Source organism: Juglans microcarpa x Juglans regia, chromosome 1S, assembly GCF_004785595.1.
Source record: "Juglans microcarpa x Juglans regia isolate MS1-56 chromosome 1S, Jm3101_v1.0, whole genome shotgun sequence".
NCBI classification, from domain to species: Eukaryota; Viridiplantae; Streptophyta; class Magnoliopsida; order Fagales; family Juglandaceae; genus Juglans; species Juglans microcarpa x Juglans regia.
The window spans coordinates 4,773,217-4,800,551 of NC_054595.1; the positions used below are offsets into that span (position 1 = coordinate 4,773,217).

The 27,335-nt window shown below is 37.6% G+C and overlaps 1 protein-coding gene across 6 annotated transcripts; it reads left to right on the plus strand.

Annotated features, from left to right (window-relative positions):
• Positions 1-400: 400 nt before the first annotated feature.
• LOC121245909 (protein GLE1-like) lies at positions 401-25,515 on the plus strand. 6 transcript variants are annotated; one of them, XM_041143818.1, is made up of 16 exons: positions 401-839; positions 6,372-6,567; positions 7,705-7,872; positions 8,005-8,157; positions 8,342-8,456; positions 12,711-12,859; positions 13,151-13,322; positions 19,737-19,956; positions 20,059-20,168; positions 20,846-20,916; positions 21,786-21,867; positions 22,477-22,551; positions 23,270-23,353; positions 24,781-24,912; positions 25,024-25,146; positions 25,227-25,515. In XM_041143818.1, coding segments are annotated over exons 2-16 (1,932 nt in total). In that variant the 5' UTR covers positions 401-839; positions 6,372-6,565; the 3' UTR covers positions 25,503-25,515. The 6 variants fall into 6 exon arrangements, 4 of the variants coding, with proteins under 4 accessions (XP_040999752.1, XP_040999753.1, XP_040999751.1 ...); XM_041143819.1 differs by lacking the exon at positions 6,372-6,567; XR_005937019.1 differs by lacking the exon at positions 401-839 and having other exon boundaries at positions 6,254-6,567; positions 25,007-25,146; positions 25,227-25,253.
• The last annotated feature ends 1,820 nt before the right edge of the window (positions 25,516-27,335 follow it).

Sequence of the window (27,335 nt, forward strand, 5' to 3'; positions counted from 1 at the left end):
ACCACCAGGCCACTTTAAAACCATAAAACAGTTTCTGTTAATCCAAAATTCACCCACTTAAATTATCATAGTTTTTTGGAAATAAGCCCAACAAGTTTATTTGAAACTAGGCCCAGTACCACTTAAAGAAAACACTAGCGGATTGGGCTTAAGGCCTAAAGAAATAGAGGCTCAGGAGGTTACGCAATCAAAGGTTAAAAGGGCATATAAGTAATTTTGGAATTAGCAGAGGGCTTTTTGGGAAGGGCTAAAAACAAAAGACATAAAAGGAAACACATCTTACGACAAGACTTGGTATAGGGTATTTGTGTAAAACTAATAGTAATGCATGGGTATTTTAAACAAGGCTGAAATAGAAGAAACAAAATTGGGAAGGCATGCTTACGGCCTACGGGAGAGTGTAAGAGAGTCGTACAGCAACTCATCGAGAGAGGGGCTGAGCACGACGGCGACTCTAGGTGGCTTGGAGTGATTGGCGACGCAACTGGTGTCTCTGGGCAGTGGTACGACACAAGAGAGAGGAAAGGTTGAGAGAGTTAGAGAGAGGTTCTGTCCAGTCGAGAATTGAAAATCACGAGGAGAGAGAGAGATCCCATCGAGGACTTACCGGAAGGAAGTGGGTTCACCTAGGTTGGGTTGGTCGGTAATTTCTGGCTCCGAGAGTGGTACTTCGAAGTCTCTTGAGGTGGTTGGCGATGACAGCACAAGCACATGGCCAAATAGTCATTATCGATAAAGAGGGAGAGAGAAATCGACGAGTTGGGCTCAAACAGCGATGGCGTACTTCGAGGTGGGGGAAAAGCTCACCGTCGACGGCTTCTGTGGTGGATTCCGTCGAGGTAAATGTCTCAGTTGGATGTGAGAGTGGTTTTCTTGGTTTGCAGAAGCTGCTATGGTGGCTGTGTATAAGGTTTCTTGTGTTAATTTCTGGAGGTCTCGGGTGGTTTTATAGGCAAGGAAAATGGGTATCGTGGATCATAAGGACATTGGATAGAGTCTGGAGTTGGGAGTTAGTTTCAAACTAGGAACCTATTCTAATCTAGGAGACCAAACAGAAAATAAAAGAGACGTATAGTTGAACAGTAGAGAAATCATATTCAAAACAAATTACTATCTCAAAACATATCTAATAAAATAGTAAATATAATAATAATAAAAATTATAACATCACACTTTTGGGGTCTAGATGTTACACTTTATCACTAGCCATACCTCTGATTACTTTGCATAATTCCTCTTCTGCAAACGGCCTTTCTAACCACCATGCACTTTGTTGATCTATTGCAGAAAAAGTTAAACTATCCACTTTCAATGCCAGTTGTGCTCTTCGGATAAGAGTTGTTGATAATAATGCTCGATATGGTTCTTGATTACCATCTTATATGAAGAAATTGCCCCATCTACCATTAGCATATCAATAGCATTATTCCTCCTATAAGAATTAGCCACATTATGGAAGAATTTCGTATATTTATCTCCCTACTTGAGCTAGAGTGCCCTCGATTTTTGTCTCCATGAAATCTCCTCCATCAATGTTACTTTTTCAACTTCAGCGACTACCTAATTCTTGCGAATTTTCTCAGATTCAAGGAGTGTTTTGGCCTCCTCCTCGACCTCTAGACCTTGCAACTCCTCCAAAAGAAAGCGTCTGTGCTGAAGCACATTGCCAAAAATTTGTTCATTCCATTTGAGATGAACCCGTGAGAATAGAATCCCTTGAACCTACAATCAATTTGAAAACTCACCAAGAAAACCAAAATCCTTGGTGTCCATCACCATGCTTCAAATCCTGTCTCAACACTTTCAACTTTTTTGCCATTATGAAACTTGGAGAGTCTTGGAAATTGTAAGAAGCCCACCATTGTCTAACCTTGTCTACAAAACCGTCAATTTTAAGCCACATATTCTCAAATTTAAAATATCTTCTACCTCTATTGGATGCCTTCATAGTCTAAAATGATGGGAAAATGATTTGAGCATAAACGAGGTAATCTTATTTGCGCTACATTCGGGACATGTAACTCTCATTCTAGAGTTAACAAAAATCAATTAATCCTCAACCAAGATGGAAATTCTCGGTTGTTAGACCAAGTAAACGTGCATTCTGTTAATGGAATGTCTATAAGCTCATATTCTGAAATGAAATCGGAAAAATTCCTTATGGCAGGAGTGATGTTGGATATACTCGACCTTTCACTTGAAAAGCGAGTTATGTTAAAGTCACCCCCAATGCAACTTGGTAACTCCCACCAATTAAGAAGTCCCGCCAATTCTTCCCACATTTACCTTTTATTCGAATCAATATTTGGGCAATAAACTCCAGCAAATGCCCATTTGACGCAGTCTTCTAGATTCACAAAAGAGCACGCTACAATAAAGTCACCCACACATTCCTCTACCCTTTCCACCACACATTTATCAAACATAATTAGGATTCTCCCGGATGATCCTTTAGATTGCAAGTAAGACGACCCAACAAGTTGCCTTCTCCATAAGTTGCAGACTAGTTATCTTGTAATAGCTTCCAACTTGGTCTCCTGTAAACAAATAATATCCCATTTCCATTGGCGAAGTAAGTTTCTAACTTGGAGCCACTTATTAAGTTTATGCATCCCTCTCACGTTCCATGATATTATTTTTGGCGTTATAGAGCAACCATCTTACCCATCCCCTTGCAACGCTCCCGGTTAGAGCTCTTCTCTCCACCATCATCTTTCATTGCACACGTAAGCCTCTTAAATTATCTTTCCCTCTTTTTAACCAAATTAATGGATAGATTGGATTTGGATTGTGCATTACCGGCCTTTATGGCTGTAAGTAAGGCCATACATTCAACTTCAAAACCCTCACAAGTAATCCCTACACAATGTTTAAATTCCATCGCTTTCTAGATAACCCAATTTGACACGTTGGGATCAAAAGAGTTTAGAGGAATAGGTTCTTCCTCCCCATCCTTATTAGCCTCAAGCAAAACCAATGTACCGACCAATTCAGCTTCCCCATTTCACCAACTATCCATTAACCACAAATAGCTGTTTCTTGGCTGACATGTTTTTTTTGGGGTATCGGAACAGTAGACAGCACAGAACGGTGGTTGGAAACTAGCTCAAAAGGTTCTGTTAATGGTTTATGTGGTTTCTCGCAGTGTTCCAAGACTCTCATCACCTATGTCATCTATTTGTATGCAAAACTCGGTGTTGTAGCCTTCTCCGACGTCAGGACCACAATCTTTGCCGCCATGGTTATAGGAGGCAACCCAGATAGTGCCAACGCTAGAGTCTATGCCACCACGAGATCTGATGGCCCACCCATGTGCTCCGTAGGCACCACCATGCAAATTTGTAACATCTCTATTGGTACTGATAGAGATTGGCCAGCGTAGGTGCTGTCGGAATCGGAGACAAGAGTTATCGGTGCAAAGGTGGGTGTCTCCTCAAGTCGGTGTATCGGAAGTGGGTCCATGGGCCCAGGGACAGACTGTGATATTGGCCCAAACGCAAAAGTGGGTGTCTCCTTAGGCCTCCCACAAGGTTATGATACGGGCCTAGACGTTGAGCCATTTTCAAAACAGGACCCAGCCTATTTTACCCTCCATTTCATACCAGGAATTTGATTTGGGCCTTTCCAGCCCAACCCAATCTTAGCCTTTTCTTTGACAGGCTTGAGTGGCTTTCGCCCATCAAGTATTTTAGTATTTAGAAACTGATGGCCTTGGCTCAAGCTCAAGCCCTTGTCTACTTTGGAGATCAGCTTTTCTATCTCATTCCTTAGTGATTCCATTTCCTCCTTTACACCGATAACTTTCTCTTTCAAACTAAACAGAGCCCTCCGCACCTTACCTTCCTCTGAACAGACATATGACAGAGTCCCACTCCCCATTTCGGGTACATCATGTTTGTCGTATTTCTCTGCATTATCGCCTGTACGTTCTCCTACCATGCACTCCTTTTTTTGTTTTTTCCACCTTGCTATAACGCCAAGGGGCTGGCTTGTACCTCCATGCACTTCCGTCCTTTTCCCTACACCACCCAACGTCGCCTCTGCATATGACTTGGTCTACTTCTTCGTCTCCTTCCCTTTGTCCTCATCTTTATCCAGTCGTGGGGTCAAAACTAAAGCCTTCTTAGCCGAAGCATGCCTTGACAGAACATTCTTTAACTCCATAGACAAAATTTTCCAGCCCTTTCCTTCTATCCCTTTCGGGATCGCTAAAAGAGCTTGAACCCTGTTGCCACCACCATATTCTGTTACTTCCAAGAAACGCCCATAAGCATTAGAACGCCTATAAGCAAACATAGCTTTGGTTCCATCCCGATAAGTATTGTAAAAAGCTTTCCTTCCCCTCGAAAAAAAAAAAAATAGTCTTCTACTGTGTTCACCAGCCAACAAGCATTGGCATGGTTGAGCATCATCTCCTTGGTTACCTTCCTACCCTTCTTCGTGATACGACAATAGTTTCCACCCTCCATAGATAAAAAGAATACTTTTGTTTCTATTAAGATGTTTAAGGAAGCCCATGTCTGTCACAAGACTGTAAAATGAATGTAAAGACAAGAGGGTTGATTTCGATGAGGAGTCACTAGAACAAACTTCCCATCGTAGATGTGTACTGAGAGAAAAGTAAGATATTGTACGGAGAGAAACAATGTCTATTACAAAGCTAGACTTTTTGTTACCTTCAGGGTGAGCAACTACTGTAGAATTCTAGTCAAATCTTGTTTTCATAGTCATTGTGTACTGGTTTTTACTTGTTGGTAATGATTTTGATATTAGCCAAAATTTGACTTTACATTTTGCTAATCCAATGAATATGCTCTAATGTATTCATATTTTTGTGTGATCATTGTACAAAAGCAAAAATAAATGCAACCTTTTACAAATTCAAAAAAACTTCTTAAACTGTTCAAAAAAAAAAAAAATCTTCTTAAAAAATTATATTTCAACTCGACATATCTATTTCTCATAATAGAAAACTTATTTTTTGGGAAAAAAAAAGTTTATTCAAATTTTTGTCTTTCATTTTCCAAACCTAATAAACAATATATCTAAAAAATATTCTTAGTAATCTCAAGATTTTTAATAACCAAACAAACTCTTAGTATAATACGTTAAATTTATTTTATAATAAAAATAATTTTACAATATAATAAATCTCGTTAAACAACGACATTTGTAAACTTTTCTTAAATTTGTGTAAACTAAATATTTTTCTTAGAGAAATGCAACAACTAAAAAGATTTTATAAAAGCAAACTCACAAATTGATATAGTTTTATGTGATATATTAGATTTACTTTACAATAAAAATAAATTTACAATCTGACAGATCACATCAAACTATATCAGTTTACAAGTTTACTTTTATAAAATTCATTTATAGTTAAAGCTTTTTTTTTTTTTAAGATTGCCTCTTCGTCCCTTTGAGAAGGAAAAACCTATATGTGGTTGAAATCTGACCCTTGATTGTAAGATGCAAACGCAGCATCCTCCCATTCATAGTTTTAAATTCAATTCCGTTCCGTTTCGGTCAAATTTTCCATTTTGGTGTAATATTTAGTACACTATACCTCATTGTTTCATTTCGCTTCAAATTTCGGCCATTTCGATCAAATTCTAGCCATTTCGGAATTGACATTCCGATCCCTATTCCGTTTTAGCCTGATTTTGTAATTTTCTTATACTTGAATGACATTTTTGTACATTTTAAATCGAAATAGTATTTAATTAATTATAGAATATAAAATATATTTATATAATTTTAATTTTTTTGTAACTGTAAATATGTCTCATTAGTCTTTCTTTTTTAAATATCATTATTTTTATAATCTCTCTATTCTCTTTTTTTTTTCTTTGTTTTTGTATCTCAACTTAAGTTTGTGATTTTTTTAACGTATATTGATTTTATAAATCTTCAATTCTTCCATATATATATATATATATATATACACACACATATTCATGATAAATATATTTATTCTATTAGTTGTTAATTTATATATACATTTAAATATTTATATGTAATATATAATTAGAATAATGATATACTTACAATATTTTGTATAATATATTATATAACAATGTATTAAATAAGGGATATTTTTATAAAATATCTTATAAAAATAACATAATTTTATAAAAATATTATTTATTTAATATATTATTATATAATGTATTGTATAAAATATCGTCAGTAAATCATTTTGCATATAATTAATACGAAAAGGGTACAAAATATTCAATTTCAATACTTAAACCGAAATGATACTAACATTACTTCCATTCCTTGCACAGAAAAGATTGCCCCAATTCCTTTCGTCTCGCTCGTCTTTGCCTTCTATGTGTGTTCTGTAAAAAAAAAAAAAAAAAAACAAGAAGAAGAAGAAGAAGAAGAAAGCGGAAAATGCAACGGCCCCTCCGTTCAAAAACCTAATTCCAGGGCACCAGAAGTGAAGAGCATAATCAGAAACCTTGAAGGCCAATTGTCAGCCTCTCTCCTAGATCCATATCAGTCTTCCATTTTCGAAGCATTCTCAGCGAAAGGCTCCTCTCCTTGGAGCTTTTAGACAATGTGAGCTCACCATCTATCTCCTATTTTATTGTTTAGAATACTAACAACGTTGAATGTGTAGAATTTGGCAGCTGAAACAAGTCCAACTCAGTTAGAGATTATGATTTAGATGATTCTCTATTTTCCAAATTTCCTAAATTAAAGCAACAGAAAGTATGAAACATTCCTCCTTTTCTGTTCGAGTTCTGCTACACAGTAGCCTGATATTTTGACATAGCCGCACACCTGTGGAGGTCATGAGTTGCTTAAAGAAAGAGAAAAATAATGAAAGGCAAACACAGCCTTAAAAAGTAAAAGGGGGACGAACTTGTTTTAAACAGAAACAGAAACAGAAACGTCTGCTCAGCTATTCAACCCCCAACATTTTGCCTTCATCGAATCCCCCAATCTTTAGAACCCTGCTGCACATTGCTACCTGCCTCTAACGACGTCATCAATGCCAACTTCTGAAGGCCTCGCCACTGCCCGCAATACCAGAGCTTCCGCCACTTCATCTGCCCACAGTATTTGAGCTTTCGAGCGACTGCTTCTGCATACCCCGGATTTTCTTTACATCTCTCATGGTTTCTACATTTATGTTGAAATAGCTCCGCATACCCTGGATTTTCTTTACAAAATTTCTCTCTTAGTATGTATATTTTCTAAATTTATGTCTTTACCTGCGATAGGAGGTTTTGACGCAAGAAACTATGATAGGGAAAATGCTCGTTTTTATCCTGGTTATAGATGAAGACTATTACAACTAAAAATTCCCTGTATTTATATCATGAAAGAAAATTTAGCATTTAAGACTTCTGTTGGGAGATTTCGGATTTACATCTAACCCTGTTAATATGGCTTGCCGGAATGGACACCGCCATTGAGACCCAAAGTGGCGTTAAACTGAAGGAGAAAAATTATTGAAACCCTAACTGGTGTTTTCCACTGAAGGAGAAAAGGGGGTCAGCGAGGGAGACTTTGAAACAACAAAAGAATCTGTTTGAAACCATAAGGGCAAAAATGAGAATTTGCTCATTGCCAACATGGAGGGTGCGCGGGTGTGGGGCTTCTGTGTAGAATTATTGTTTCAGTTTAAAATTTGTTGCTTTTTTTTTTTTCTGTATGCTCTTTCAATTGATGGTGATTCTTTATATATAGGGGAGCTATGAAGTTGGAACTTCGTTGTCCCCAAAGTGTTGATGGAATCGCCCTGGACCCAGAGCCAGATTGGAGCTTTGATGCTTTATTAGCAGAGCTTAATTCATTGGAAATGAAGCTCAATAACTCTGCAATTGTTCCTGCACATTTCACCAAATCAAGACTGCGGTATCAGATTTCTTGTCTATGCCATTTTGTCAATGCTCTCAATGGTGTAGTTTGAATTTTTTTATTTTTATATATATAACTAGTGATTATTATTGCTAGTCTGAGCCTTTTTCCATCTGCAACTTTGTTTAGAGACTTATCAAATGAGAAGAGTGATGATAAATGTCCTAGGCCTTTTGTAATGCGTGTGTTCGAGGATGAGATGATGGATTCTGAAAGTCATGGTGAGGACAATCGAAGATTAGTGCCTGTGAAATGGTTCAACTGTGAAAAACATTATTTGAGGTGCCAACTTCTCTTCCGTTTCATGTGGGCAACTTTATTTGAAAATGGAAATGTTCTTGGGGGCATTACTTGTTTCGCAATCATGTTTTAATTGCCCATGTCCAGGCATTGTAATGTAGGATATCTATGTTTTGCAAGATATTCAATGATGGCGTTTGCACTTACTTTTACGTTTCAATAACAGTGATGATTCTGATGATGAGTTGGCTCTTGAGTTCCAGTCCTACTTGATGGATGAAGTGGGATTAGTAGAAAGTGCTTTATGTGAACTAACATATGAACATCAAGTTGATACTAAGGTATGTAGTATTGTAGATCTCGATGTAGTTTGCTACATTTCCACTTGTTGTACTCTGTCTACTACTAGTAAATTAGATTTAGACAATAAATATTTTTTTAGATATATTTTTTTTATCAGTAAATAAGAGCTTTATTGAAAAATAGGCATAACCAAGTACACAGGACATATACAAGAGCAACACCTATGCAAATTTTTATAGATATATAACCTGATGATTTTTTATAGTTAATAAGAGAATTTATTCCAAGTAAATAGGCATAGCCCAAGTACACAGGATGTATACAAGTAAGTAAACCTAAATACAAGCTAAAGCAAAAACAGTACTAAGTAAAAAGAGTACTAAAATAAAACATGACAAATCTTCACCCAAAAGATTGTTGCCACCTCCCAGTGAAGAAAAAGATTGTTAATAGATTTATGATCCTTCTTATACATAAAACACCAATCAACCACAAAAACCTCTTTTCCTCAAATTATCCGTGGTTAATATTTTCCCAAGAGATATTTTCCCAAGAGATACTTATTAAAAAAAAAAATTCCCAAGAGACACCAACCAACAGAAAGAAGCAACCTTTCTAGGCACCTTTGCCCTCCAAATACATTTCCAAGGATAGTCTTTAACTCCCTGACTAATTAATGCCTGATAAAAAGATTTTACAGTAAATCTGGAATTATTTGTTTGCAACCACAGCAGGTTGTTCTCTCTATTCTGATCAATTTTCATATCATATAATCTTTCAAAAAAATCAGAAATCTCACCCACTTCCCAATCCTGCACATCTTTGTTGAAATCCACATTCCACTGAAGCATGTTATTAGAAATCTTTATAAGACACAGCCACTGCAGCCCCTTTATCTCTAGCAATCCTAAATAAATTAGGATAAATGTACTTAAGAGCTGAATCCCTGCACCAAGTATCATTCCAAAAGTAAATAGTTGCCCCATCCCCCACTTTAAAATTTAAGTTTTTAACAAAGTCCCCCCATACTAACCTGATGGACTTCCACAAACCCACCACATACACCCCTTTATCTTCATTTGTGCACCAGCTCCCCCACATTCTCCCATATTTAAAATCCACAATTTGTCTCCATAATGCATTACTCTCAAAATGGCACCTCCAAAGCCATTTTCCAAGTAGAGCTTTACTGAAAAGCTTTAAATTTCGCACACCCAAACCTCCACATGAAACCGGTTGGCAAACCTTATTCCAACTCACCAAATTAAAATTTCTTTCCTCCCCATAACCATCCCACAAGAAATTCTGAAAAATCCTCTCTATTTTTTTGCAACCCCTGCGGGTGAAGGAAAGAGAGAGAGGAATTATGTGGGGAGATTAGACAAAGTACTCTTAATCAAAGTAACTCTTCCCCCTTTTGACAAATAGAGTTTTTTCCAACCAGCTAGCCGCCTCCCAATTTTCTCAATAACCCCATCCCATATAGAAAGTGATTTGTGAGGAGCACCCAAAGGTAACCCAAGATATTTCAAAGGTAAAGAAGCTACCTTACGTCCCAAGATGTTAGCCAAATAAAAAATATTGCTGACCGTACCCACGGGAACAATTTCAGAGTTAGATAAGTTAATTATAAGTCCTGAAACAGCTTCAAAGCATAGCAATAAGGCTCTCAAAGCACGGAGATGATCTTGAATTGAATCACTAAGTAATAAGTATCGTCTGCAAAAAGTAAATGTGAAACAGTAATGCTGCCCCGTAAGTCATCTCCCACCATAAATCCCGACAAAAAATTCCTCTTCACAGCCGCTTCGATCATACAACTCAAAGCATCCATAACTAATACAAAAAGATAAGGAGGTAAGGGGTCTCCTTGCCTTAGTCCACGGGAGCTATTAAAAAAACCCACCGGAGTGCTATTCACCAATAAAGAAAATATGGCAGTCAAAATACAATGTTTTATCCACGAACACCACTTCTCTTCAAAACCAAATCTCCCAAGTAAATAAAGAAGAAAGTCCCAATTGACATGGTCAAAAGCCTTTTTTTTTTTTTGATAAGTATCAAAAGCCTTTTCCATGTCCAATTTAACTAAGATTCCAGATTTACCCATTCTAATTCTGCTTTCCAATTGATTTAACAACTGTACGTTCTCACTTATCAAAAAATTCTGTTTTCCAAACGTTCATTAGCAAGTAAAACCGAATCCAGGATTTGTCTTCCCCTCACAAATGCATTCTGAGACTTCAAAATAATCTTGTCCATGACCACACTCATGCAGTTAGCTAGCACCTTAGAAATGACCTTAAACATCCCATTCACCAAGCTAATAGGGCGAAAATCACTCGTATCTACAGCGCCCGCCTTTTTAGGAATAAGGGCAATGAATGTAGTATGAAAACTCCTCAAATTTTAAGAAAGAATAAAATTCTCCAAAAACTTTCATAATGTCGACCTTCACATTGAAAAAATGCCATAGAAAAGCCATCTGGACCCGGTGCCTTATCTTTGTACATACCTTTAACAACATCAAGAACTTCCTCTTCCTCAAAATTCCTCTCCAACCAATCTGCACTAACCTGATCAATGGACTTGAAAGACAGCCCATCTAACTTAGGTCTCCAAAAATATTCTTCCCGAAAAAGCTTCTCATAATAATTCACAAAAAGATCTCCAATCTCCCCATTATCGGTAATAACATTATCACCTACATGGAGAACCTCAATAGCATTATGTCTACGGTGTGAATTAGCCATTACGTGAAAGAATTTCGTACATTTGTCACCTTCCTTCAGCCAAAGAATTCTTGATTTTGCCTCCACGAAATCTCTTCCATAAGGGTGAGCTTTTCAATTTCTGTCATTACCCCTATCTTCTTCTCCTTTTCCTCATAGGATATTTCACCTTTCATCTCCTTTTCCTCCAAAATATGCAGCTGCTCCATAAGCTGTTTTCTTTTATTATTAACATTGCCAAGAACCTCCACATTCCATCTTTTCAAATCCTGTTTTAACGCCTTAAGCTTACCAGCCAAAACAAAGTTTGGAGTACGAGAAAACTGATATGAAACCCACCACCTCCTTACCCTTTCAATAAAACCCTCATCCTCCAACACATATTTTCAAATTTAAAATATCTCTTTCCACTAACAATGCCCCCTCAATCCAACAAGATAGGATAATGGTCTGAAACAATTCGCTGCAGTCTTTTCTGTCTTAATTCCGGAAAGAGTGCTTCGCAAGAAGCCGAAACCAAGATTCTGTCCAGCCGGGACCATGCTCTTCCATTTGACCACGTATAGTCCCCTCCCACCATTGGTAAATCAACCAGCTGCAGCTCAGAAATGAGATCAGAAAACTCGGACATAGCTCTATAAATCATAGAATCCCCTACTCGCTCACAAGGATAATGAGTAATATTAAAGTCCCCTCCTGTACACCATGGAATCTCCCACCAGCTGCAGATTCCCGCGATTTCATCCCACAAAATACTTCTAGCCCATATAAACCAGCAAAAGCCCATTCTACGTCATCATCCACATTCTTAAAGTGACATGCAACCAAAAACTCACCCACGTAATAGTCTACTAATTCCACAGCCCTCCTATCCCACGTTACAATAATACCTCCTGAAGCCATTTGAAACTAATTCAACCCATCCCACACATTGGCAGCTCCATAAACTATTAATCAATGATTTATTGACTATCTTCAATAAATTGTTGATTAATAGTACTTATAAAAAAAAAATTTGTTGATTAATAGTAATCTTTTTGTCCTGTACGTGAATTGCACCTTTTGTGCTTATTAATAAAGTTTTGATACTCATAAAAAAGAAATCTTTTTGTCTCTACTAATGTATGATTGTGTCGAAAATCTACACCTACTACTGCCATTTCTGCTCCTCATATATGGGTTTATTTTTGCGTAGAATTATCTGTTAAACTGGATGCTGAAAATTGTCTTCTTTTTGTCTCTATGTACATATAAAATGCATAAAATCTAGTTCTACTGTTGCCATTGCTGCTCATACTATTATTACCACTTTACGGAGGTAAGGTGTATAGGTTTTTCCTTTTATTCATTCATTCATTTTTTCCATTGAATTATTTGTTAAACGGGGATGCATAAAAATTTACCACTTTATCTCAAGCTCTTCTTGACCTCTCGTCTTGTGCTCTCCTTGACTTCTCGGTTGTTGTATGTAGAGAAACCCATTCTTTGATTGGTCTTGTTGTATATGTCTCAGTAATCTTCCTGCTTGGTGCATAAACTGGTGTTTGGATTGACTAATAGGAGAAGATTAGGAGCAAAATTTCTGCACTGGAGGCAGATTTGATGGGTGAAACTGAAAAGTCTGCTTCTGCACTCACTCGAGTTGAGAAATATAGAGAAGCAAGATGGGAAATCGATAGGAAACTTGATACTCAATATCAGCGCAAGATGTAAGACCATTTGTTCTTTGTTACAATGATTTTCTTTTTTCCTGACCGAAGACATGGTTGAGTTTTTGGAATATCCTAGTCTCTGCTGTCATGAATTTTTGCTTCCTTTGCCTGTTATATCTAAATTCCTACTATTATTTTCTATAGACCTACAAAGTGAACTTAAAGGCATAATAAAATATTTTTAGTTACTGTTGATTCACCCCATTATTTTCCTTTTGTACTCTTCCTTTTTTTGGGGTCTTAACTATGGGTCATATCAATTATTGTATTTTCTTGCACTCATTGTAGCGCAGAAGCACTTGATAATCATTTGACTGCTGTTCAGCGGGACCATGAATTGAGATCACAAATAGAAGAAAGAAAAATAAGAAGTGATGCAGCTTATGAAGAGGCCAAAAGAAAGGAAAAGGCTCTCCAAGAAGAAAAAATACGCCAAGAAAAAGCTAGAGCAGAATCTGAGGTTTGTTGACTTGATTGCTTCTGTAGATATCTTTTGGTACCATGTTATCTTGTCAGTTCTTGGAATATGCGCAAACAGGAACTCCATTAGATTATGTAACACTTTTTTTTTTGGGAGGGGTGGGGAGGGTTTCATTTGTATTTTTACGCTAACGGTACTCTGTTTAACTGATACAATATCATCACATTCTCCAACCCAACATGCTTAAATGTGCATGCCATTCTAGTTTTTTTTTTTTTTTTTTGGTCTCATCACAACATTGTCTTATGTTTGGGTAATGAGATGTGAATTCTGTAAATAGTAGTGAAATGATTTGTAAATAGTAGTGAAATTGTTTGAGTTAAGTTGTTTTGTTGGATTTTGGGAAAGGAGAGAGAAAAAGTTGAATAAAAATATAGTAAAGTTTAATTTTTTTGTAATATTATTTTTGTTTTGAAATTTGAAAAAGTTGTATTTTTTTTTGTATTTTGTTTGGAAATTTGAGAAAGTTGTAATGATTAGAGGTGTCAAGGGATGGTGATTGCTTGATTGTGCGAGTTTGCTCGTATGGGTAGGAAAATGGGTCTTTCGAAAGCTGTTGTTATAGAATTAAAGTCATTTGAGGTGTCAAGGGATGGCCGATGGGTGCTCCTTACTGAAAGAGGGTGAAAGTTTGTGAAAAATATGAGCTTGGAGTTAGCTACGACATGCTGGTTCACTAAAGCTTTGGAGGATTGCTTGAAGGTTGGGAGAAAGGAGTTTTATACAGGCCATCGGGAAGGTGATAGGGGCTTTATAGCACAGAGGTGCTCAAACTCCCAAGGTGTGTTCATGCACTGGTAGAGTACCGAGGGGGTGGTTGCCGAAGACAGAGAGAGAATGGGATGGCAGAAACTGGTGGAGGTTTTGAGGGAGGTTGGTCGAGAAGGTTGCTTCGTTGGGTCGGCACTGCCAGCGACGACGGTAGCCCTGCTTCAACTTTCTACCCGGTTGTACATGGAGGTTCTCCAACACTTGAGATTTTTGGACTTGTCTCGTCAACCTGTCAAGCGGGATGCTGGTTCTAACACTTCGGCTCGATTGAGTGGGGCCACACTATTGCAACGGTCAAGAAGTGCTGCCGCTTCTGTAGGAGCACAGAGACTTGAGGATGGTGTTAGGGGAGTTGTCAGTCTACAAAAAGAAATGGTCCTTCGGGCTATGTCTGAGATGCAGAGTTCGCTAGGTGATTTGCAGCTTAATTTAAGTTGGCTAATACAATGCATTGAGGAGGATAAAGGGGAGGGGTGGGGTGGGGTGGGCTTGGGACTGGGTGATGGGTCAATTGAAGGCAACTTGGGGGAGCCTCTTCATCGACTACAGAAAGGGCCCAGGGGATGTCTAATGGGCTGTCTAACAAAGAAAAGGAACCCATGGGCATAAATTTGACCCAACAACTAAAGGGGCCGTTTAAGGGACCAGGTGTTGGGCCTCAACCCATGGGCAAGCCTAGGCCCATCGACGTGTTTGGAGGAGACGCAACCCAACGGGTCCAGGCAAGTAGACCTAATGGCCCTGTTTGGAGAATACATAGCCCGAATGCCATAGGCACCGTCGGAGGCTGTGGGTATCAACCACCCTTGCCGGCAAAGAGCCAGGGGACCTCATCGAAGGTTGCGAAACCACCGACGGGGGCTATGCAATGGGAGTTTGCACTCGTAGAGCAACAAGGTGCAGGATTTTGTGCCCCTGCTTCCAACGTGCAGGGTCTAGCACAAAACAGCTTGAGGGAGGACGTCGATGCTTCGACTGTAACAACATCGTTGTTCAGATCACCGGCGGTCGTACTTCCAACAGAGGGGGCTCCAACAATCGAGGCCTCTCCCTCCCATCTTCTTGTTTGAAGAGTTGCACGTGATGGGTGGTCAACCAATGACCACATAGGCCGCCACCATCGCACCAGAAAACTCGCGGGACAATGATTTAGTGGGCTCTCAGGGCAATCCAGTGGCGATGGAGATGATAGATAGTACAGTTTTGATCAATGAACGACTTAAGTTGGCTATTTGTGACAATGAGTGCTCTATTGGGGGGGGGGGGTGCTGAACCAACTATGCACACTTCCCCCTAGTCCTAACCCATAAATGTTTGTCTTGGAGTGGGTGTTCTAGAAGGTAGAGGAGATGCAAGCATGCATTGGGGTTTGTTGTGTAGGCTTTGAAGAACAGTTTATGGCCTCCTTGTAGCCATTGAAGATGGTTGTTCGAAGTCAGCCACAAAGCAAGATAGGGAACTCAAAAGGCTCACATGTACTATTAATTATGAAGCGAAGGAGGGGAGTGGCGGAAAGGATAGATTGAAAGGGAGGGGCACTCTTTGTACTTTTGAAGGTTAAGATTCTTCTTGGAATGTGCGAGGGCTTAACGATCGCAATAACGCCTTTGCATAAAATCCTTATTGCGGTCGTGGAAGGTTGATGTGTGTTTTCAAGAAACAAAATTGCAGGTCATCAATAGAAGAATCATCCGTAGTTTGTAGGGGTGTTCGTATGTGGGTTGGTCCTACTTGGCCTCTTTGGTAGCTTCAGGCAGCATTCTTTTAATGTGGGATAAAAGAGTGGTGGAGACGGTAGAGGAGTGTGTTGGAAATTTTTTGGTCGCTAGTTTATTTAAAAATAATGTAGATGGATGGGAGTGGGCTTTTGTAGGCACATATGGGCCAAACATGGATAGAGATAGGAGAAGACTATGTGAGGAGTTAGCGGGTTTATATTATTTATGGGAGGTGCCGTGGTGTGTGGGTGGGGATTTCAATATTACTTGCTTTCCCAGTGAGCGATCGGGGAATTATCGCAATTCCTTAGCCATGGAGGAGTTCTCTGAGTTCATATTTGATTTTGACCTCATGGATCTTCCCCTTCTCAGGGGCGAGTTCACTTGGTCAAATTGCTGGGGTTGGTTGAGATTGGATAGGTTCCTCATTTCTCCTTTGTGGAGACCCAATTTCCGTAGCTGTCTCAGAAGCGGTTGTCCTGAGTTTGCTCGGATCATTTCCCTATTTTGTTAGATTGTGGAGGTATTCATGGGAGACGCCGGTATTTCAAGTTTAAAAATATGTGGTTAACGGCTGATGGTTTTGTAGAGAAGGTGAGTTCTTGGTGGTCTTCTCATTAGTTCACAGGCACTCTCAATTTCATTCTTGCAGGTAAGGTTAAGGCTTTGAAGCAAGATCTAAAGAAGTGGAACTTGGAAGTTTTTGGTAGCGTTGACAATCAGAAGACTACCCTTATGCAGGAGTTACAGGATTTAGAGGGGAGGGAATTGATGGGAGACACGAGGAGGTATTATTGAGGAAGAGTTCGGTTGTGACTGAACTGGAGAGGCTGTTATTGATGGAGGAGACTTCATGGAGACAAAAATCCAGAGCCCTTTGGTTAAAAGAAAGTGATAAATGTACGAAGTTTTTCATAAAGTGGCTAATTCGCATAGGTGCAACAATGCTTTTGACACTTAACTCAGGTACTCAAGTGCTTTCTTCCCCCTTTGAGTTAGAAAATCATATTGTGCATTATTATGAGAACCTCCTCACGAAATCGGCCTGTTGGAGGCTGAAGCTTGATGATTTGTTGTTTGAGCCTATTGATTTGCAGAGTGCGAGTTGGTTGGAAAGACCTTTTGACGAAGACGAGATTTATAAGGTCATTCGGGGTATGGCTAAGGACAAAGCGTGGGGTCCGGATGGCTTTTCAATGTGATTCTTTCAAGTTTGTCGCAATATTGTGAAATGTGATGTTATGTAGGTTTTCCTTGAATTCCACTCTTACAAGAAGTTTGAGAAATGCCTCAATGCGACGTTCATTGCTCTTATACCAAAGAAATATGGGGTTACGGCAGTTGAGGATTTCCGCCTCATAAGCCTTGTGAGTGGAGTATACAAGATCATTTTGAAGGTTCTTGCTGCTCGGCTTAGCCCGGTTTTGGAACAAATTATTTCTAAGCCTCAAAATGCATTTGTTCGGGAGAGACAAATCCTTGATTTAGTTCTCATTGCCAATGAGTTTTTGGATCATAGGTTGCGGGAGGGAGTTCCTGGTATTCTTTGTAAGCTCGATATGGAAAAAGCATATGACCATGTGAATTGGGAATTTCTTTTATACTTGCTCAGGAGGTGTGACTTTGGTGATAGGTGGATTTCTTGGATTCGACATTGTGTCTCTACCGCTCACTTTTCGGTGCTAGTTAATGGCACCCCTGCTGGATTTTTTAACAGTTCACGTGGATTGAGGCAAGGGGATCCATTGTCTCCTCTTCTTTTTGTTATAGTTATGGAGGCACTTGGCCGAATGGTGAAGGTTGTTGTTGTAGGAGGGTTTCTATCCGTATTTTCGGTGGGTAATGGCACTAACGGCTCTATCATAATCTCACATCTCTTATTCGCAGATGATACTCTCCTTTTTTGTGAAGCGGATCATAGCCAGATTCAAACTTTGTGAGCACTTTTGTTATGTTTTAAAGTCGTGTCGGGGCTTAAGCTGAACCTTGGCAAGTCTGAGATGGTTGCGGTGGGCGTGGTGCCTAGTATCAACAGCCTGGCGAGTCTCCTGGATTGTAAAGTGTCTTCTTTGCCTATGAAATATTTGGGACTCCCATTGGGGCGACTTTTAAGGCTAGAGCTATTTGGGAAAAAGTAGAGAAAAGGCTTGCTGGTTGGAAACGATTGTATTTATCGAAAGGGGGTTGACTCACATTAATTAAGAGCACTTTAACTTACCTCTCCACCTATTTTTTTATCTTTATTTCTTTTGCCTACAGGGGTGGCGAATAGGATTGAGAAAATATTTCGGGCTTTTTTGTTGGGGGGAGTGAGGGAGGAAACGAAATTCTTGTTAATTAGAATAAAGTTTGTTCTCCAATTTCGAATGGTGGCTTGGGAGTGTGCAACTTGAGGACTTTCAATAAAGCTTTGTTGGGGAAATGGTTATGGAGGTGCCACTTGGAGGGGGAATCGCTATGGAAGGAAATTATTGACTCTAGACACGAAAGTGCTTTGGGGGTTAGTGCTCCAATGACGTGAGGGAGAGGTATGGCATGAGCTTATGGAAATTTATTAGGAGAGAATGGCAGAGTTTCGAAAATCATATCCGGTTTGTGGCTGGAGAGGGTTCTAGAATAAGGTTTAAGCATGATGTTTGGTGTGGAGATCGCGCTCTTGATAGGGCCTTTCCAGCTCTCTATCGTATTGCAGTTAACAAGGAGGCTTCTGTGACGGATTTACAGGTATTTTCTCATGGTTCTTACTAGTAGAATGTCCTTTTTAATAGGGATATTCATGACTGGGAATTGCACACCGTTTCAAAATTTTTCTAGTTGATATACTCCATGGGAAACATTACGACACAGGAGGATAAGATGCAGTGGAGGTCCAATGGCAGTAAGAAATGTACAGTTAGGGTGTATTACAAAATATTGGCATCACAAGGTAATGTTCATTTCTCTTGGAAGAAGATTTGGAGGTCTCGTGTACCTTCTAAAGTAGCTTTCTTTGTACGGATTGATGCTCTTGGGAAGATTTTGACCACGGACAACTTGAGCAAGAGGGGGCTCATTGTGATGGGTTGGTGTTATTTGTGTAAAAAGCACGGAGAATCTGTGGATCACTTATTATTGCACTGTGAGGTGACAAGGGGGTTGTGGAATGAGATCTTTAGAAGAGTTGGTATCACTTGGGTAATGCCATTGAGGGTGGTTTTTTTATTGGTTTGTTGGAAGAAGATTCAAGGCTGTCCTCAAGTGGCGGTAGTATGAAAGATGATTCCGCTGTGCATCATGTGGTGTACTTGGTTGGAAAGGAATGAGCGGTGCTTTGAAGATTGGGAGCGCACTATGGTGAAGCTTCAGAATTTTTTTATACACACATTATTGCTTTGGTTCTCAACCATTGTACTTGATGGAAACAATGCTCATGACTTCTTGTCCCTAATCTGGAATGTATTTAGGTGTTCTTTTGTATGCATCCTGTGTACATGGGCTATGTCTATTTCATTCATATCAATGCAATTTACATCTTAAAAAAAAAAGATTAGATGAAAAAGTTGAAGATTTAAAATTGAAGTATTTTGGGTTTGAATGATGTTTAAGAAAGAAATTATGAGAAGTTTTGAGATGAGAACGTTCTCAACTCATCTCACTTCCCAAATATGGCCTTAGAATTCTATATTTCTGCAAGGAAAACGTTCTTCACTTTTGGTTGTAATTTGTTCTTTATTTGAAATGAATATCCATTTCTTCACCAGATGCATTCCCTTTTTTCGCTACCTCCAACTGGCTTTCTGGTCACATACCCCCTTTTTGTGGTAAATCTGAAAGTGTCAAATTACTTCTGATATACCTACTAGAGTCACAGGGAATGCATAAAAATACTTAATTAGTGAGTGATATAAGCATTTTGTAAATGCAGGCAAGACTTAGAGCTGAGGAAGCAAAAAGAGTTGCTTTAGAAGTTGAGAGAAGAGAGGCAAAACAAGCTGCTGAAAGGGAAGCTAATGAAACAGCAGCAAAGGTTGCTGCTGGGGTGGCACAAGAAGCGGCTGCAGGACGCCAACTGGATGCCAATTCAGGAATGTCAAATGAATCCAAAGGATTTCCATCTGATGAATCAAAAAACCCACAATCAGAGGGTATTCCTTATTTTTAACATGCTCTGTGTGTTATGTTTAGTGACTTGTTTCTGTTAAGGTTTTTTCCCTCATCAGAGGTATTAATTGGCAATGTGATGGCAGGTAACGTTCTCAGGGCTGCTGAAAGTGCTCTTCTTTTAGAACAGGGGAGACTACAAAAACTTCAGCAGATAGAGGAAAGTAACCAGGCTTTGATGTTAACTCACAATAAGGTATTGCTAGATCTACAGAGATTAAGATTTGAAATATTGGAGTGAGTTTTCATAATTTTCTTTAGACCGTTATACTTAAAAAGAAAAAATTATTTAGACCTTTTATGGAGAAGGATAAACTACTTAGAAAAAAATAAGAAAAAGATAAGGTAATTATTCATGCTTTGATACTGTTGGTCGTAGATTAGGCCATATCTGGCTTCTCCATTTTTGAGAAAATTGAGAGAATTTGTGAGAAAAGTTTTAGATGTAGTGTTTGTTGGGTTTTGTGCAAGGTTGAGAAAATTTTGAATAATCTTTTTTGATGTGTTTTGTATTGGGGTTTGTTTGATTTTATTGTTTGGATGATGATTGGGTAATGATTAGAAGAAAAGTTGAAATAGTGTATTTTTTTAGAGTTAAAGATGTTTGGTTTGATTTTAAATCTTTTTGAGAAATTTTTTAAAAATGGCCTAACAAAACAAGGTCTTAGAGTTTGCGTCATGTTTCTGTTGTCATGGCTGTAAGCTACTGAATTCTGAGCATGCAATATATAGGATCTCGATCCTTTTTGTTGTCATGGCTGTAAGCTACTGAATTCTGAGCATGCAATATATAGGATCTCGATCCTTTTTTTTAAGATATATTGACTTGCATCTTTTATATCATTTGAGTGACATGGTCTAATTTTTTGTTAGGATTTCAGCAGCTATGAAAGACATATTGCTAGGTTGATAAGACAAATAAGTGGGACAAAAGAGATCGTCAGGTGAGGTGATTTTAGTTTTCATTGTAATCTAGCCTAATATTTTGTGATTAGACTTTTTTGGTCAACCTTTATTATCTATACTCTTGTACATAAATATATTTTCTTTTTATTTTATTTTTTTTTCTTGTGTTTGTGTTCTTGAACCCAACTCACCCTGCATCCCATTTTTTTGCCGTTCACCAGCCAATCAGATTTGTGTGGTGGTTCACCCTGACAGTGATATCGACTTCTTTGTTGTTTGTCTTAGAGTGGACTTTTGCCCTGGACTGTATTGGATAAGATTGCCTGGTTGGACCAGTAAATTAAGTGCAAGCCCCTTGGTATATTTGGTTTTTCAACTGTATCGTTCAAAGCAGTGAACTAATAGAATCATGGTGACCGATCAAGCTGGTTGAGGTTGTGATGCGTCATCCATTCATGGAGTATGGAGATTGTACACCACCTCAATTTTCCACTTGTGCCATGTAGCGATCATGGGCATTAGCACATGTCTTAGCAATAAAGCTTTAACATCCAGTGAAGTAGCGTAAAATTACTTCTTCTTGCCTGTCGAACAGTCCTCCAACATTTTAGTGAACCAGTCCACCATGTACATCCCCATAATCATCTCTTTCGTGACCTTCCAACTCCTCTCAGTTATATGTATGGAACTGCCTTCTGTGTTAATGCAGAAACTTTAGATTCAATCAGTGGTTGTTTTGAAACTAATCATGGACCATATGTGCAGAACTCAGACAATTGTTAGAAAAAAACAAGGCCAATTATTAAAGAATTCAAATTCCAGTTTCATTCATTGTTTTCATTTTGGACAGAATTCGTTGCAATAACGCAATAAGCATTTTTTGGCTTTATTAATTTACAACTTGCAGAGAAAAGTCACGTGAAATTGTAAAGATTTTTAATGATCCTCTTTGCCCTCGGTCAATCAGCATTGCAGCATTTGCAAAGAAGGTAATTTCAAGTATTTGGTCACAGACATGCATTTGATTTTTTTTTTTGCTTGTTCGTTCAGAGAATGTAGAGGATAGAGGGAAAATTTGGGATCATGCATGTTGAACATGCTTTAAGTTGGAAAATATGGGATTTCTGCTATTATATGGAAACTGCATTGAAAAACAGCATCGATCTTTCATCACCTACATAACAAAACAATGGAGGATGTAGAACTTTGAAATTAGATTTAACCATTGTAGTGTAAAATTTCAGACAGAATAAAAGCAAATCTGGTGTATGTTTATACAACAAACTGCAAGTGCAACTGCCCCTTATATTACTATGTAATGTGTTAAAAATATGAGATTTTCTGACAGTAGGATTTCAATATTCACTTCCTCTTATTGAAGGAAATTAGTAACTGATAACAAAATACTGATAAAAAATTAAAAGAAAGTAATTGATGGCAGTCTTGCGAAGCTCTTCGTCTCAGAATATTTTCCCATCATATGATTATGATCTTAGAATTTATACTTCAGGATATTGACAATAGAAGTTCTTTTGTTTGCATTTTTATATGTAAGAAGTGAGCTTAAGAATACAACATATTTACCAATTTTGATGCAGGTAGTCTCTCGTTGTGAAAGCCCAAATAATGATGCTTTTGCATGTGGCTATGTCATTGTTCTTGTTATATCACAGGTATGATGTGTTTAATTGATTGGCAAGGATGTACATTGATTATAGAGATCCTTCATGTGTTAATTACTGTTTCCTATGTTTTAGTTTCTTCTACACATTAGGATGCTACTCAAAAGTTGGAATAATTAAAGGATTCATTTTTTGAACTTCAAAATATGGCAACATTAAGGACTACCTTGACTTGTTTTGCATGTGAAAAAAAATTGTATGCTCATATGTCGAGTTGGTTCGGATAGTAGCAGGTAATTTGGTTATAATTAAGTTTGCATGTGACAATCTAGGCAGATCTTAATGAAACAACTTCTATAGGTCTTTCGTGGAATTTTTTATTTCTGTATGAAATTGGAAGAAAGGTGTTAGAGTTCATGAATTTGGAAATACACAGATACGGACACTGATATGACTAGTATAGAGTACAAGCCCTCACATGATTCATTCTTGTCACAGCACCACTAATCTCAAGGAAACCTGCATACATTTTTTTTTCAAAAAAAAAAAATGTATGTGCATATGCTTTGCAGCTATGATTGTAGGAGGTTATTGCATGATCCTTTCCTTTCCTTGAATTTATTTAAAAATAGACTTCCGCCATCTTGGTCTCCATACTGCAGTCATTTCCGGGTCAGGAGTCAGTCAGGTGGGAAGAGGACTTAATCAAATCTGCAGCTATTGTACATATTATATTTAGTTGCTTATATTTCGATGATATGTGAATCAGGTTCCACATGCAATGGATCTCCTTCTAGCCGAGTTCCACAGAGCCTGCACTTACACTGTTCCAAAGCACATAATTTACTCAAAGGTGATGTTTATCAACTTGAACTTTGTTTACCATCAATCTATGGTTATTTTATGTTTGGCTTTGACGATTAATCCATCATTGTTTGAGGACAATTTCTCATGTCATGTCAGTTAGTATACATTTCCAATAAAAAAATAAAAAATCATTTTTTTCCAAAGGAACTTGTTTCCCCAATACTCTCATCCTTTTGTCTTGGCCTTCTGCACTCATCACCCACCGTTATAGGTTAAACCAGTTATCCTTACCTTTCTCCTCATCCCACATGTAAACATCACCTGTTACAGCAACTGTAGCATATTAATACTTTCCTGCAGACTGCAGTCACAAAATCAGAACAAATGAAAGCACATGCATTTGATAATTAACATAAATATGGAAATCACGTGTCTCCATATATTCTGATGTTGTAAAACCAGTATGTGACTACCACTATATGGATGTATACAAAAAACGTGACACATTAACAATTGTTGTTTGCGTAGTGACAGGAAGGTAGGGTAGGGTAGCATTGATGCATTTGTCAATACTTTTAAGGATTGTACATATGGTTGATCGACTTAAGAGTTCCATATGATGTGGATGTTCCTGCTTTAAATAGACGGGATGAGGCTTGACTGACCTATCAAATCTAGATAGATTTAGGGCTGGTTTGGATACTAAGACTCAGAATATCTGTGAAAATAGTGAAAGAGTTTGTGAATAGTAGTGAAATAATTTTGAGTTAAGACGTTTTATTGGGTTTTGGGAAAGGAGAGAGAAAAAGTTGAATAAAAATATTATAAAATTAAAATATTGTTTGAATATAATTTTTATTTGGAAGTTTGGGCGAAGTTGTATAGGGTTTTGTGTTTTGTTTGGGAGTTTAGAAAAATTGTAATGATTAGATGAAAAAGTTGAAGATTTGAAATTGAAAAGTGTTTTGTGTTTGAGTGATATTTGGAAAGGAAATATCTAAGAATACTTGAGAATAGTTCTGTTCCCAAACGGGCCATAGGCAAACCAAATAGAGATCGCGATACCTGTATTGAGCATTGATTGTTATTGTGGAATTTTGTATAGTTATATGAGCATGAGGGTAACCTTCCAATTCCTTTGTTTCTTTCCTCGTTCTTTGTCTTGTACTCTTTCTTTCAATTGAAGATTTTCAGTTGGATGACATATTTGAGCTTTTGAGACAAATTACAATGGTGATTATTATTTAATTATTTTCCCAAAACCAACTATTTGAAAATAGTCAAGTTATGGCTAGCTTATGAGATTTTGAAATCTCACTTAATTATATGGATATACGTTCAAGTGGTTAACCCAATCCAATAAAATAACAAAGTCGGAAGTTTAAATTTCTTGGCCCTACCACTTGTTACTGCTATTATTATTTTGGATTCCGCTGCTATGGTATGGATTTAAATTATTTTTCTCAACTTCAGTCGGCATTTGAATCCAAAGAAGCTTATTACAAGGCCATTGGATACCGAGAAACAGAAGGAAAGATTGAGAGCATTGAGGACCATTTGAGACGGTTAGAGTCCTACATGAAACTGTATGGGGCCGTCATTCAGGTTTGTACCTATGCTTTTGTGGTTTGGACTTTTGAGGTGATGGAAACTTTATTTTTAGTTATTGGGAAGTTCACGAAAAGCAGCTATTACCAAGAATCATTTTTTTGGCAGACAGAAGTGCAAGGTGTCCAGAACATACATGGCCTGAAAGAAGGTTGGGCATGGATTGCACGGTTCTTAAACACCATGCCTGCCAATAGATATACTGCCGTTGCACTGAATGCATTCCTGCAAGTATGTTAATATACAAACATTAAGCTCTTTTGCATAAATATTTGCATAAACTTCATTTCAAAATCTTATTGTTTTTACAGACGGCAGGGTTTGCTCTCTTCAGAAAATACAAATCTCAGTTCATGAAGGTGCTGAGCATCATCTCTAACAACTTTCTGGAAGCACTGAAAGCACGTGAAGAGTCGGGGTTAAGAGCGACCATTGCTGAGATTCAAGCTTACATCGAAGATAAGGAGTTCCTCAAGGAGCCAGAGGGAAGGGCCCTGCAGGGTTCATTGCTATCAAGTGTTATGGTGCCGGAGCCAGATTACCACAACTCGTATTCTCGCCCGCAGCCAAATAAATATTTCTACTGATTAAATATCATTCATAAGCTAGCATAAAAAGCATGCCTTTTGATTTTTGTTATAATTATAATGAGTTATACATTATGCAATGTATTTAAGCACAACTTGTAAAATCATTATCCCCTTTTTATGTAGGCTTATCTCAAATATTTTTAAATATAATGTAAGCACTTATAGTTTGGAACACATGGAATTATCACAATAACAATAATTTTAGAGAGCAATTTCAGACAGAAAAGAGAAATTTCAGATGGCTAGGGTTTTGGTGGTGGTGATGATGAAAACTGATTCCATTGCAAATCTGATAGAAAGGAACCAAATAAGAACAATGCATCACTTTTTGAATAATAATCAGGATACCTGATTATCATAAAGAAAACTTGACGATGGAGCTGCGCCAATTGCCGCACCATTTCCTCTACTGGTTGCTGCACCATCTCTTCTTGACTGCCGCAACATATCCAGCATAAGGATCATCATATCCACTATAAGGAGGTTTCAAGAGAATACGTAAAAATAACAAAAATAAATTAAAAAGAGAGAACTCGATATTGAGACATATTGTGATGGACACTTTCTTTAGAGTAGATTCTGCCGCCTCTAAATCTAAACATACACTAGGTGTCTTGATAGTCTACTTTTAAGATACAACGTCGGTTCTCGTTAATCTCATTTTCAGTTCACACAAAAGAATATCTTTAAACCCGATATAAAATAGTCAAAACCCAAAGAAAGAAAAAAAAAATGATGAAGTGTTTCTCTAATTTTTATAAAGAATTTGGAGTAAATATGTAGATGAGATTCTCTATTTATAAAGAATGAAAATGCAGTTTTGAAAAATTATAACTAAAATGAAAGAGCAATTGTGAGAAGTCACAACTTTTCAAATTGTAGATAACACATTGAAAATGTTTCTAATTCACCAAAGGGCAAAACCTATCATTTGATGGCCAAGCAATTAAGGCTCTTATCTCCAAGAGGCATGTATTGGTTCAAGTCACCATGACACATTTTCATTTAAATCTTGACAACTGACAACCAAATCGATATATTGAACAATGACAATGGTTCACATTATTTTTTACTTAATAGTAAATAAGGTTAATTATACTTTGCCCCCTCGAACTTTCACTCAATTCACAATGTGCCTTTGAAACTAATAATTGCGTCAAAGTGGACCCTCGAGCTTTCAAAACTTCTCAATCTCTCATTCCGTCTACCAGCAGCGTCAAATCTAATGGAAATTCATTGCAAAGATGTGATTTTCATCTAATTTATTATCATTGACCATATAAAATATAAAATAATATATGCTATCAATTAATAATAAATCATTAATCATTAACCATACATAAAATTATTTTATATCTAAATTGCAAGCAAGTATGAATAATCTATGTACACAATGAAATTATTTGATATCCATTAACCATATATAAATTAATAAAAAAAAATAATTTAATGATTTATAACTTATTATTAATTGATAGCATATATTATTTTATATTTTATATTGTCAATAATAAGAAATTTGATAAAAATTACATCTTTGTAGTGAATGTTATGCACAGGAGCAGCATGTGTTGTGAGTTTCCGTTAGATTTAACGCTGCTGGTAGACGAAATGGGGGATCGAGAAGTTTTGGAAGTTTGAGGGTCCACTTTGATGCAATTATTAATTTTGAAGGCACATTGTGAATTGAGTGAAATTCTGAGGGGGCAAAGTGTAATTAACCCTAGTAAATATTTTAATCACAGTTTACTTAGAATATCTCTAAGTCAGCTGCTCCACCAAGAGTGAAAATATATACATGCGTTCCCTAACAATATGATGTGTCATTTA